Source organism: Salvelinus alpinus, chromosome 2, assembly GCF_045679555.1.
Source record: "Salvelinus alpinus chromosome 2, SLU_Salpinus.1, whole genome shotgun sequence".
Lineage (NCBI taxonomy): Eukaryota > Metazoa > Chordata > Actinopteri > Salmoniformes > Salmonidae > Salvelinus > Salvelinus alpinus.
Window position 1 is genome coordinate 22,498,174 of NC_092087.1, and position 14,811 is coordinate 22,512,984.

Genomic DNA, 14,811 nt, shown 5'->3' on the forward strand with positions numbered 1-14,811 from the left:
CAACATCACCCACACATCATTGTATTACACTAATCCTATCTCGTGTGCAGCTATACCACATTGTACTACGCTACTGCTTACTATAAGTAATAGAGCATAGGATGATTATGGCTACAGTGTAAGAAATGAGAACAAAATGGAGACCAGCGTGTAAACCTCCCCCGATAAACAGAATTCCACATCAAGCGCCAACTCTGCAGTTAACTGAATCAATGCAATTCCAGTTGTGCTGATCTTGCAGTCTGTGCCCCTTCCCCCACTCCTGCACCCCTCTCCCTGCGCAGGTCTACCCATCGTAACACATTAGCAGCGGTAGCCATCACACAATCAAGACAAGCTACTGTATGAGATGTCAGCCCAATTTGTTTCCTTCTTCCAGCAACATCACATTAGCTGGGTGGATGTACCCTTGAGCTAAATCCAAGTTCACACACAGAGACAGTGTGGTGTTGGACAGAAACTGGCTGCATTGTCAGCATTATTGAGACAGCTGCAGACATGCAACCAGAAGACTGACATACAGAAAATGCTTAATGGTTAGAAATGGTTGTTTCATTGTTGTTTTTGGAGCTCCTCCAACATAATATAATTTAGGGTTATAGCGAGGTTTATACTGTATACTGTATAAAAGGAAAATTAAACCAAAGGAAAATTGGGTCCTGATTCGATTTATGCAATGAGTGCACCAGATCACTCAAGAATTAGTCACATTTCAGTATTATCTCATGCTTCTCAACCAAGCCCATACTGTTCTGAACCACACATATAGGACCCCAGGATCAGTAGCTTTATCTGCACTACTCGTTATTATGAAAGACAAATGTTACTGAGAGGCCAGTCAATAGTTCAATTATCCAAGGTCCATTTCAGTTAATTAAACAAATAATTGACCATCTAAAGGAGTAATGATATCAATCCCATTAGCCATGAATCCATCCAATACGGCACACCCACCACTTGACCCCACTGTGGATTGACTGGCCTCAGTAACAGGGTCAAAGTTTATCCTCTGTTAACTGGACTCTCTACTTTCTCAGTGACAGCCTGTTGCCTTAACTAGCCTAGGTCAGTGTCAATGGCTGCGATTACACAGGCAGTCCAATTCTGATTTTTTTGTCCAATTATTGGAAAAATGTCTGATCTGATTGGTCAAAAGACCAATTAGTGGCAAAAGATCAGAATTGGGCTGCCTGTGTAAACACAGTCATAGACGCAGGCCTAGGCTAGTTAAGGCAACAAAAATATAAAAGCAGTTATTGCAAAATAATTTTAGTTCCTCTGACTTATTTCACATAAACTGTTCACAAAATATTTCTATGAAATCCCCTTTATGTTGATATGTCCATTTCCATCCACTCTTTTCTCAATCACTTTATCCATGCCCCGGTCTATGTATGGCTATATCACCAACCTCTGGACTTCACCAGCACTCACCTTAATAGCTCAGTCTGACTAGTCATTTAAAAGCTAGCTGAAACAGACAGATGGGTAATGGATTGCATGGCAAATCAATGCCTGAATCAATGGAAGGCATGCATCAATACATGGATAGAGAGCTGATGAAATAGACACCACAGTAGGTGTCACGTGGAACACACAGAATACACTGTCCAAATGCTTTGCCAAAAATAGTTGTCTATTTATCATTATAAAATAAGAGTATTTGACTGCATTGTATTGTGTGTATGTGCGTGTGTGTGAATGTGTGTGTTTGTGGTAAGGACAGTAACTGAATGATAAGGTGTTTCCTTGCCTACCAGTGTGATCATGTATACTGGTCTCACTGTGAGAGGAAGGTTGTCGCAAAGCCTTAGCCAGGAACTGGACTGCAGATACAGTATCAGGGAGTGGGGGGTTGAAAGGACTGTAACCTACTATTGCAAAACAAAAAGGTTGTAGTAGGACAAGCAAAGGGAAGACATATCTCGTCTGCCGGTCATAAACAACGCAAGTAGTTTGTTGAATGATTTCTTGGGAACAGGCAGGGCATGCTTAAATACTGTTCTAGTTCTCATTTGTTATAATAAAGCATGGTGTCCTATTGAGTGTACTACGCTAACTAAATCATGTCTCTTTGTGCAAGGACTTGTCTGTGGGTTGGATACCATGGAATGACCACAAGTGTGTTACTTGGGTTGGGTCCAGGTGCTGTTGACTCATCATTACTGTGACTGTGTGACATCATATGACAAGTGTTAGAGGTCTAAAACATGGTTGTTCTCTGTCTGACCTCAGCAAGTGTGTATCTGCAGAACCGGAGCCAGCACTTCCACGACAGCAAGGGCAACAGCAACATAACAACAGTTGTCACTTTGAGGGATTTCTCCTGGTACTTACACATTACAAATAAAAATAGTAAATGTTGTAAGTTTGAAAATATGTAAAGTATAGGCCTATATATAGTTTTCATATTCACTTTTCTAAAACGTATCACCATTAATGAGGCCTGACCAATCTTAGCTGGCACTGCTCTTACAAACCAAACATGTGTCCCAACACTACAACTGTTTCACATGGACTCTTCCTATAAATCATTGGTGAATAGCTGGTTAAAGGGTGGTGCAGGGGAGCAGCTGGACTCGTCTAAAAATAGCAGTCATGCTGTTGTTGAACAGTGTGTAAATGCAGAGCATGCAGTTAGCATAGAGAGTCTATCAACAATACCCTCCGCCTGAGTCATCAGCATTTGAAGGCAAGGAAGTAACAGAATTCCGTGCATTTGAACCATGATACGTGCCATCTTACTCACCCACCCAAACAACCACAGAACAACAGCATTAAACCTGACTACATGCTTTAGACTCACTTTATTTTCCAATGACTTGAACATTTATATCTATGCTTTGTAGCCTGAGGCAGAACACTCCCTCTCCAGTGCAGTGACTACCCCGGCATCCCTTCATGGAAAATAAAGCAGAGATTAAAAACAGGATTAATCAAGACAGGGGACAGCTAAACAAAGCAGGATTCAGCCAACTGAGCAGGTTTTACCAGTATTTATATGTCAGGGTGTTTTAACAGTTAGTAGCCTTCTGAAATTAAATGCTTAGACCAAGTTATTCAGGCTGATAACAGAGAGAAGTGTGTGTGTGTGTGTGTGTGTGTGTGTGTGTGTGTGTGTGTGTGTGTGTGTGTGTGTGTGTGTGTGTGTGTGTGTGTGTGTGTGTGTGTGTGTAATTGAGAGGTTTACTTTAGGCATCAGGAAAGCCATTTCAATCTGTCACATTAATTAAACACTAGGCAAACCAGAAAGTTGTGGTGACCAGAAACTGCCTTAACATTTATGTTGGCATTATAAACCCTACATTTGAAACTAGTATTAAAACAATTTGAGTAAAACTGCACAGAGGATGAGTGTGCCTACCTCGCTATGTGTGCTCTTCAAATCACCCTCTAATGAATGTCATTGCAAATGTGTGACTTAGGCTACAGATAGAAGCAGTCAATACCTCAGCACCCAGGCACCAAGGGAGCCAATACAAATCCACAGGGTGATGGATACAAATCCAATAATCAATGGAGGTGGCTGTTACTGTCCGTCTCACCCCGTCTATGCTGTTCAATAAGGGATCAGTGTGGGGTGGACAGGGTGGGGTCAGTTGGGGGGTGGACAGGGTGGGGTTGGTATGGAAATACTTGACAAAAGTAAAGGGCAAGTGCCCCTTGCCAAATACTTTTCTTATTGCTAAAGATTTCAGCAAGATTTCCTGTGTGAATTTACATTGTTGATGTTATAGGTGAGAGGAATTCCCCAGCACATGTGAACACACGCTCACGAGCACTGACGCAAACACTGTCCACCTTATTTGAGCTATAAAACAAGAATTTCAAAACTGTGACCTATCAGCCAAAAAAAGGTTAATGCACAAAGCATTAGTATGACTGGAATGCATGCATCATGTCTGCCTCAGTTATAGATAGCAAAAAGTGATTATACAGATGTTGCTCTAAAAACAGACAAATTAAAGGTAATCACTAATGGCATACTCTAAGTTACTAATCTAATTACATTTTAATTCAATATGTGTCGGGACACAATGTTACACCTTTTGTCAGCCACTATGACAGCCAAGATGACTTTACCCAGCATGCTTTTGGTTTAGGAAACATTCTGCCCTCCTGGGATTACAGAAATGACCTGAAAAGGACATCAAATGACTCTAATTGTGTACATTGTCTATATCAAGCCTCCAATTGATTTGAGAAACTGGACTGTTGTGGTAAACAGACGATATGAAATGGTTAAGTCCTCGAGTCTCAGAGGAATTGAAGACCGACACAATAGATCACACCATATGCCATGTTGATATAACCAAGGCTACAGCTCTCTCTGGTGGCAGAGACATGGTACTGTTGATGCAATGAATAATTAGGAAGATCCCTTTACCCCCCATACATTACCGTTTCAGACAGCATTCAGCATTAGTTTTAGTTATTAGCAATTTAGTAATTATAGTAGATCATTATAGTCGTTCCTAATGAATGCTATGACGGAACATGGTAGAACTTCTACAAGAGACAGTCAACTGTAAATAAACTTGTTTTCAGTACCAAAATTGCTCATCAAGAGCCAGTTTAAACCCTACTGATAATCTCAATCTTTGCATGCCTTTCTTTCCTGTCAAAGTAGTTAAAGCACAAGTTAATAATGTAAAACCACTAGTTGGGTCCAAAAGCATGTACCCCAATTTGTGCCATGTACTACTGAAAACAAATACAATATTTTAATAGCAGAAGCCTTTCAGTGTCTGAAAATAGGATATACTTGCAACTGAAAACAAGTTTGTCAATTATCAAATCAAAAATTAAATCAAATTGTATTTGTCACACGCCATGTAGACCTTACAGTGAAATGCTTACAAGCCCTTAACCAACAATGCATTTAAGAAAAATAAGTGTTAAGAAAGTATTTACTCAAATAAACTGAAGTAAAAAAATAAATACTTTTGGACCTAGACTTGGCGCTCTGGCAACATTTGGCGTGCAGTAGAATTGAGAGCAGTCTATGACTAGGGTGGCTGGGGTCTTTGGCAATTTTTAGGGCCTTCCACTGACACCACCTGGTATAGAGGTCCTGGATGGCAGGAAGCTTGGCCCCAGTGATGTACTGGGCCGTACCACTATAGTGCCTTGTGGTCAGAGGCCGAACAGTTACCATACCAGGTGGTGATGCAACCAGTTAGGATGCCCTCGATGGTGCAGCTGTAGAACGTCTGAGGACCCATGCCAAATCTTTTCAGTCACCTGAGAGGGAATAGGCGCTGTCGTGCCCTCTTCACGACTGTCTTGGTGTGTTTGGACCATGATAGTTTGTTGGTGACGTGGACACCAAGGAACTTCAAGCTCTCAACCTGCTCCACTACAGCCCGTTGATGAGAATGAGGGCGTGTTCGGCCCTCCTTTTCCTGTAGCTCACGATCATCTCCTTTGTCTTGATCACGTTGAGGGAGAGGTTGTTATCCTGGCACCATACTGCCAAGTCTCTGACCTCCTCCCTATAGGCTGTCTCATTGTTGTCTGTGATCAGGCCTACCACTGTTGTGTCGTCTGCAAACTTAATGATGGTGTTGGCGTCGGGCTTGGCCATGCAGTCATGGGTGAACAGGGAGTACAGGAGGGGACTGAGCACGCACCCCTGAGGGGCCCACGTGTTGAGGATCAGCGTGGCAGATGTGTTGTTACCTACCCTTACCACCTATACACTAAATTATATACATTTCATTAATAGTGCTGTGTGTAGCAGGATATGCACAGACAGGAGGTTGGTGGCACCTTAATTGGGGAGGACGGGCTTGTGGTAATGACTGGAGCGGAATTAGTTGAAAGGTATCAAATACAAACACATGGTTTCCAGGTTTTTGATTCCATTCCATGTGCTCCGTTCCGGCTATTATTATGTGCCGTTCTCCCCTCAGCAGCCTCCTGTGACACACACTATTTACAAATGAGTGAAAAACCTAATAGAAAAAAAGAGTGCTATGTTATGGAACCCCTGTGGCTTCTTTCATTACAAACACACTTGTTGTCTTAGGCTGCGTTTATACAGGCAGCCCAATTCTGATCTTTTTCACTAATTGGTCTTTTGACCAATCAGATCAGCTCTGAAAATGAGCTGATGTGAAAAGACCTGATGGGATAAGACCTGATGGGATTGGTCAAGACTAATTAGTGAAAAAAATATCAGAATTGGGCTACCTTTGTAGAAACAGCCTTACAGCACTTAATTAGAATCTCATTTTACCTCACAATACAACCAGTGCATTTACTCACAGATCAGTTCCCTTAGGTTGCACTACTAGAATACATGAATACAGTGGGTTCTAATATGCTGCTCTGTGGGGATATACAAGTCTGAAAGAGAGTTGGTAAAATGCCTGCCTTATTTTGGGAACATAAATTGAGCCTGCTGGCTTCTGATAACGTCATTAAAATAAAAAACATGTTTCTGTTAATGTATTTTTCATTGTTATTACTTCAATAATATAATCATATTTTATGGAGATTATAATTATGAGGCAGTGGCCCTAAAGTGATAATGTTAGCTACAGATCACACAATAATGAAGCACTACTACCTCTGGCCTTCAGCGGGGGTGTTATCATACTTCTAGGTAACCATCCAATGTTTTCCTTTTGTACAATTGAATGAACTATATAAAAAATATTTACAAATAATATTTTTTTATAAAAATGTGGTATACCAAGGGACATTCCAATCAATAAACTGGTTTATAGTGAAGTGACTCCTAACTTCAGACTTCAAACTTGGGACAAAGTTTAATCTATACTACCAGTCACTGTGTCCCTCCCCTCTGGGTTAATATTGCTCACAAAACTGAGTAACACATTTATGAGGGCATTTTTCAAAGGAGCAAAGACATTGGCTTGATCATCGAAGGACCTTTGTGCTCAGATGAGAGAAAAACAACATGTTCTTGCCAAACCCAGATGACGCTATGAACTATAGCAGTATAGTACAAGGCCTTACATATAATGTCATAGGAGATAACCAACACATACCGGAAATACATTAGTCTAATGCGTATATTGTTATTGTATTACTCCATTTGTGCTGCTGCTCAGCTTCCCTTGACATATTCTATGAAAATATTGGCTAGATGAACGTCTACCACATGTAAAGCAAAGGCTACAGAGTGAAGAGAGATGATTTCCCTTGCAAAGTGGCCCACAAATACCCAGATGTTAAACTGAGGCAAGTGGCACAATGTTATACAATAGTTATTAGCCAATTATTCAATAACATAACAATATAAACACAATATTCTTATGAATGAGACTCAAAAAGCTATTGCCCTCAACATTATCATTCATTTAAAGAAGATCTCCATAGTGATCACGTCTCATAATACAACAATCAGCATGTTTAAGCATTGGGCTTCAGGACACACGGTCACTGGTTCCAAGTACTCATTGTGAGGTTGGGAGAGTGTACATGTAATAAAAAAAGTGATAGATGAAAAAAGATACATAAAGTACTCCTTTATTTTAAGTGTCAGCAATAAAGTACATCAATTGATATCACGTAACTGCTTTCTCAGTACTCAGATTTAGTTTGTTGGATTCTGGGTAAACTTAACATTGCTGTACTAGAGACATGACAGATCAGAAGTATGGTATCTGCGGGATGATAGAGACTGGTTTTTACATCAGAAGTTAATGGTTATCTGTAGGAGTGAGATGGCTTTGGGAATGTGTAGGGGAGACGGGTGGAGAGCTTAGAACCTAACAATGTCACTGAGGGAAAGAGGGTGATGTATAATTATGTCAGGATATGTTATTGTTAGCCATCAGGGATCCTCTGGGTGGAGAAGAGACACCGTCTGGTATCAATAACCATGACAGCCTTGGAGTTGGGGAGGAGTGAGCACTTTGGGGTAGAGGTCAGGTTAGATGAAGTGAGGAAGAACAGATATCACTAAGGTCCTGTCTAGCAACAGGAATGCATTGGCTGTTCAGTTGCAGAGGAGACTCAGCCTAGGAGAAAGGGTTAAATATCAGTGCTTGTGTGAAAAAAGTTTTGGTCTGAATTACCGCTGTAACGACTCTTTGGGAAGAATTAAACTTGGTTAAGCTTCTCTAGTGTCTGTGAGTTATTTAATCAAAATTGGAATCTAACAAGTTAAACTGCATGTTAGAATGCTGATTAATAAAATGTTAGTTACAGACAAAATGTCTCATGTAAAATGTTCATCAAATATCAATTTATGAATTGCAATTACAGTATTTCTCAAATAAATCTTTGGACAATCTTATTGTTTCAATATATATATTTTTTAATCATCAAAACTATATATAGATTGTGTCTTACTGCACAATGTCTACGTTTAAAAACATTACATTTTGTAGCAAAAATAGTCAAGGCAAATGACAGTATATCCATCGCCTGTCTACTGCCATTTGACATCAGTTTCTAAAGTAGAAATGTTCAAACAGGGGTCAAAGAAAAGGGAGATTCACAATAAAAATAGGAAGAAGGCTGCATCACAACACAGACACAGTGACACATACTTTCAAATTCTAAACACTAAGGAAGACTAATTCTCATATTTCATACTGCTCTTTAAACCCATTTGTTTCAAGTAGTGTATACCTACGAAACACAGAGCGGTTTCAACAACACCCTCCACCTTCAAGCCCCTGCAGCCCTGTAAGTCCTGTTAGTGTAAACATCTAGCCCTTGGCCATGTGCCCATGCCCACACTGTCCATCAGCAGGTCAGGGTTATGCCCCTGCCTCTGCCATTGTCTCCGCTCTTTCTGGGCATTGCATGCTCTGTGCAGCCCGGGCCCCAGGGCCATGTTGGTGAGGTCCACCAGCTCACGGCGGTGGGACAGCATGGTCACCATGTGCTCCAGCTTGGAGCGGATGGTGGAGTAGTGATACTGACGCTCTTTGGTCAGCTTGCGGAAGCACTCCCTCAGGTTCCCATCGGGGGGTGCAGTACAGTGACGGATTGCAGGGCGACGGTCCACCCCATGGGGGGCGAGGTGCTGCCTGGGGGAGGTAGAGACAGAATCTGAGGAGGCAGCTTCACTCTGAATGTTGTTGGTCTGGGTAGTGGTGCTGGTAATGGGAGTAAATATAGCCTTGTTGGGGGAGAGGTGCTTAGTGTACTGAGTCAGATCAGTCTGCACTCCAAGGTCCACCGCAGGGCAGCTGGTCTGGGTGGAGACATGGCAGCAGGTAGGGACGGAGGGTGTGACCTGCACATCCACTGCTGATGTGACAGTGGCAGGGTCACCTGTGGGCAGGCACTGGGCGGCACTTCCAGCCAGGACCTCCTGCATGTGTTGCTGCTCCATCCAGTCTTCCCCTATGGTGGAGGAGGCCGACACCGGGCTGCTCTTCCCAGTCATTTCTCTGGAGGGCGGCACTGCCACAGCCTGGGCCCGGCTGGGTGTGCTGGTCAGACAGGCAGTTTTCCCCAATACTTCCAGACAGACAGGCTTGACTGGGGACCTCTCTTTGGCCGGCTGAGGGGATGAGGTGACGGGGTGTTTGATGAGGTGGTCGTAGATGCCACTGTTTCGTGCACTGGCTGGGCCCCTGGTAATAACAGGCATGGACTGGGCGTAAAGAATCCGGAACTCCTCATCAAAGTTCTCAGTGATCTGACCAGACAACTCGATCATGTTGCTGCTGTTTAGTTTCCCATCAGTCCAATTGAACCTAAGAATGTAAGCAAAGGGCTTTACAGTTGTATACCCCATATCAGTCAAATAAGGATGGCAAAGTCACTTACAGCAGCTAGGTTCATACAAGTTGAAAGTATTGAGTGTTTTATAGGCTTTTTGCTCGGGGGTCTTGTAAAAAAAATTGGACATTTTTCAATGCTATACTGCATATAATTATGTGGTAGTAAAGCAAGAAGTCTTTACCTGTAGGAGCCTGTAGTCACTCTGTTCCCATCAATCAACATAAACCGTTCATGAACCTTCCCAGTAATCTTGGCCCCTGACCTCATGAAGTATGTACCACCAGTTATGGTCCGCACTCGCATTTGCTTTGTTGAGGAATGAAACAAAAACTGTATGAAATACTGAATTATCATGCTTCTAAATCAGTAATAAAATATCAGCTTATTGGCGATAAGACATGACACACAGGTGGAGTCATAACAACATATACCTTAAGATCGTCCAGGCGCACATTGATGTTGTTGCACATTTTGAGGAATGCCGGCACACAGGACCAGTCCAGCAGGATGTAGACTGGAACTCTGCGCTGTGTGCACGCCTCCTGGAGATCCTTAAAGATGTCCAGGTCTGTCAGAGAGTCTGTCACTATGGCGATCACCTGTAATGGTAAATCAAATCATTTGTTAGTCAAAGCACAATTGATATAGGCCCAGTTTACAATTTAAAAGAGGCTGCTCTTCTGCCTTACTATTTAGGGTCACTCTAAACGGGCTCTTATGCATGCTTGTGCCCACAAACCAGGTCTTAATCAAACATTAAGAAGGAGTAAACACTAAGCCGGCTCCTCTATTGGCCACACTCTCTCTGTCGTGTATCTAGATGAGCCTCCCTGCAGTCAACTGTGGTATGTTGCCATGGCAATCATCTTTAATGCTTGGACTGCAAACAAATGTGTTTCTATGACATGGACAATCTGGACAATCAACAATAACTCAATAGCTTACAGATCAAGGGCCATTTGGGGCATTTCCTAAATTGTTATTCTGAAACTGATCAACTATAAGGCCTGAAGCAGAGAGTAATTAAATTCCCTGTAAATACAAAGATGTAACTCAACTCTGATTTCTCCCACTTAGCTGTAAACCAACCTACAGCTCACCTGCACACAGAGGCAGATGACACACAAGGATAAGCATTAAGAAAAGTGCACACCAACACTATTACATGTGAAAAGCATGTTCAGACACATTCATTAAATGTACTATTACTGTAGGCGCTCCTCTGAACCAGACTTGGAGTTGAAGCTTTTCATCAATCTCTCCATTCTGGAACGATAACTCATCAGGATGGTAAGGAAACTGCATTAAACTGACAGTTCCAAACACGTCCAGAAATGTGTTGAGTTTGAACATGTGACTAACAGGTGTCTTTCTTTCCTCTGACCTTTCAAGTATCTTGTGCTCCTCACATTAGGTGATATAGTTTTCAAAAAGACTATCTGTGAATTATAAGAAAATGCAACAGTACTTTAAATATGAGTATTGAGAAGAGCATCACAGTATAAAGGTTCATCCAGACCTCAGAAAGATGTAGTGTATTCGGAAAGTATTCAGACCGCTTCCCCTTTTCGTTACATTACAGCCTTATTCTAAAGTGGATTAAATATTTTTCCCCTCAATCTACAGACAATACCCCATAATGACAAAGTGAAAAGACGGCCACTCTTCCTAGAGCTGCCCCCCCCCCCCCCCGACCAAACTGAGCTAACAGAACCCTAGAGGTCCTCTGTTGAGATGGGAGAACCATATGTGTAGCACTCCACCAATAAGGCCTTTATGGTAGAGTGGCCAGATTGAAGTCACTCCTCAGTAAATGGTATATTACAACACGCTTGGAGTTAGCCAAAAGGCACCTAAAGGACTCTCAGACCATGAGAAACAAGATTTTCTGGCCTGAACGCCAAGTGTCACATCTTGAGGAAACCTGCCACCATCCCTATGGTGCATCACGCTGTGGGGATGTTTTTCAGCGGCAGGGACTGGGAGACTAGTCGGGATGGAGGAAAAGTTAAACGGAGCAAAATACAGACAGAACCTTGATGAAAACCTGCTCCAGAGCGATCAGGACCTCAATGACCCTAAGCACACAGCCAAGACAACGCAGGAGTGGCTTCGGGACAAGTCTCTGAATGTCCTTGAGTGGCCCAAACTTGAACCTGATAAAACATCTCTGGAGAGACCTGAAAATAGCTGTGCAGCAACACTCCCCATCCAACCTGACGGAGCTTGAGAGGATCTGCAGAGAAGAATGGGAGAAACTCCCCAAATACAGGTGTGCCAAGCGTCATACCCAACAAGACTCAAGGCTGTAATCGCTGCAAAGGTGCTTTAACAAAGTACTGTGTAAAGGGTCTGAATACTTATGTAAATGTAATATTTCAGTTGTTGCTTTTCTATACATTTCAAAAAATATATATAAAAACCTGTTTTTGCTTTGTCATTATGGGGTATTGAGTGCAGATTGATGGGGGGGGGGGGGCAATGTAATCGATTTTAGAATAAGGCCGTAACGTAAGAAAATGTGTAAAAAGTCAACGTCTGAATACATTCCGAATGCACTGTATAAAGGCCTAGAATACCATCAGTCAGTGACTGAGTGGATGCTTTGGATGGTCACGTTTGAGTAAACAGACACACCCAGGGTCAGGAGCCGATTGACTGACTGACTCAAATCAAACAATCAATACGTGGCTGGTATCGTTTGAATTGTACATCTGAGGTGTACAAAATTGAGTAAAATAGCAAAATGGTTCTTTCCATAGGTTATAGGCCTAGTCCTGAAACAATCTATATCAATAAGGCCGTCATTGTAAATAAGAATTTGTTCTTAACTGACTTGCCTAGTTAAATAAAAGGTTCAATAAAATAAATGCACACATTAAACACTGTAGTCTACAGAGCCGACTAAGCTCAACAATTTAGTTGATTTTACTGTGCTCACCTAGGTGACCATTTTAGTGTTTTGTTAATGTTTTACCTCCTTGGCACTTTGAATCATTCTTCTCGCAGCTTCCTTGCAACTATAGATACATTCTCCATAACTGGGTTGGAAGTGGGCGACAGCACGAGTGACTCCTCGGTAAGAGCCCGATGTAAAGGCGGGCCAGCCGATTTCCAACAGTGGTGGCTCCACGTCGGAGACCTCGGGGAAGTAAGTGACGGAGGAGCAGTCCATGGAGCTGCTTACCGACTGTTCAAAAATCACGTCCTCTGCGTGGAGGGACACACAGCGTGGAACCACCGCAGCACGGCCAATGCGTCTGATCTCGTCATCCGAGAGAAAGTTCGGAATTCTCTCTTTTCTTAGAAATCCCAAAAACGAATCAACTCCACCTGAAATAAGTTCCTCTAACGCCAGTCGGTGCCTTTCGTTGTATAACTCCTTTACATTCAAATCATTTCCCTGTTTTCTTGACGGCCACCTTACAGGTGAATCTTCCAAACATTGCGATAGAGCCATAACGTTAGGTGAACTATTTAGAATAGACAGTAACCATTCAATTCAGTGTCCCTCTGATACGCGTGATATAATATAGCCTAGCCAGAAGAAGCAAATTTGTATTTTGCAATTTGCTCAGTTCCAGCCCATCCGTAGTCGGCATTGGCTACTCGAAAGTTAGGAACCAGAATCGTGTACACAAGCCTGCGCTTTAGACCTGTCACTCCGCTATAAGCGCTCGCTCATTGGCCAGCAGTTTGAATTTGGAGGCAAACAAACCCTATCCAGTATCCACTCTGAAGTCACGACCTCAAATGCCCGGACTAGCCTACTGTAGAACTACTGTACATTTTGACACTACGAAAAATCACGGAAGGAGTAGGCTATATCATATGATTATAAAACTAAGCACAAGCCTAATTATCTGACTGGTGACATTTATGTCCCTAATATTTAAAAAGGAGACCACTTAATCATTAATCATGTGTGTTATCAAGTTATGTTAGTTGTGGTATCGTGGTATAGATCATGTATGTGTAGTTTATGCCTAATAATTCAAACGTTTAAACAGTGTAACTTAGTTGGCAATAAAATGAATAATTAACCTTGCAATTCAAATGATGGACGCAATGTCCCAATGCCACATATTGGAACCTTCTGTTTTTACCACAAGTCTATAATCAAGGAGTAAGACCATGTACATTTTTACAGACACGATGAAGGTTCACGGTAGGCCTTTGGGTATAGGCCTGGTCTGAAATAAGCTATATCATATGATGATAAAATAACACGTCTAATTGGCTGATTTATCATGACATTGATTCCTAATATTTAAAAATAGCACCAGCCCAGCATGATTTAAAGTGATTGATACGGTCTATGTATTCCTGAATTGAATTCAAAAGATTAAACATATTGTTGTTGGCAATCAAAATAATAATTATCATCTGGCAATGCAAATGATGGAGTCAATGTCCCCATATTGCCACAAATTGTGCCTTCTTTTTACGCACACGTACTGTATAACCAACCAAGGAGTAAGAGCCTAGTCTTTGGTATACCTTATTTGTTTAATGGACCAGTGAAGCTAGCTAGCTATGACCTCAGATGGATTGTCCCTCGATGAAGCTTGAGTCAGTAAAGCTGGAAAATGTAAATAGAAATAGGATATGGCGCGTCGGCGCGACATATTTGTGGCAAGAGCTATCCAGCCCTTTACGCGCACTATTCATTACGCTGAGCAGGCCTTTTTGATATTCAGGGACAATCTCACTCTCAACGTTCCTGTGGTTAGACAGACGAGGCGCCTTAACACACGTTAAATTGGCAAAACAGAGTTACCCAATTATGTAGCCTATAGGTATTCATTAGGCTAGACTGCTTTCATTATGTGGCAGGTAAGACCTTTTCTGATAGGAAAGGACGTCAAAATTATTAAGCCACATCTTTGGCAAATTCTCAAATACACTCTTCAGTTTTCAACAGGCATAGGCTAATTAAGACATCAAAACTATGACCGACCGTGGTTCGTGTCCAACACTTTCGCTTCGTTAGAGCGTATCTCTCTATACATTCACCGTCCAACCCCCGCCCTTCTCCAAAATTTAGATGAAAGGGTTTAGGATGTTGGGTGACGCTCTGAATCACGTGTTCAT

The 14,811-nt window shown here is 42.1% G+C and overlaps 1 protein-coding gene across 1 annotated transcript; it reads right to left on the reverse strand.

Annotated features, from left to right (window-relative positions):
- Positions 1-7,484: 7,484 nt before the first annotated feature.
- Positions 7,485-14,699, reverse strand: fam83d (family with sequence similarity 83 member D). The gene is made up of 4 exons (XM_071370861.1): positions 12,695-14,699; positions 10,149-10,316; positions 9,899-10,023; positions 7,485-9,689 (listed from the first exon to the last, which is right to left on the reverse strand). Exons 1-4 carry the CDS (start codon positions 13,175-13,177, stop codon positions 8,678-8,680), a joined length of 1,788 nt encoding a protein of 595 aa, XP_071226962.1. The 5' UTR covers positions 13,178-14,699; the 3' UTR covers positions 7,485-8,677.
- Positions 14,700-14,811: the final 112 nt, after the last annotated feature.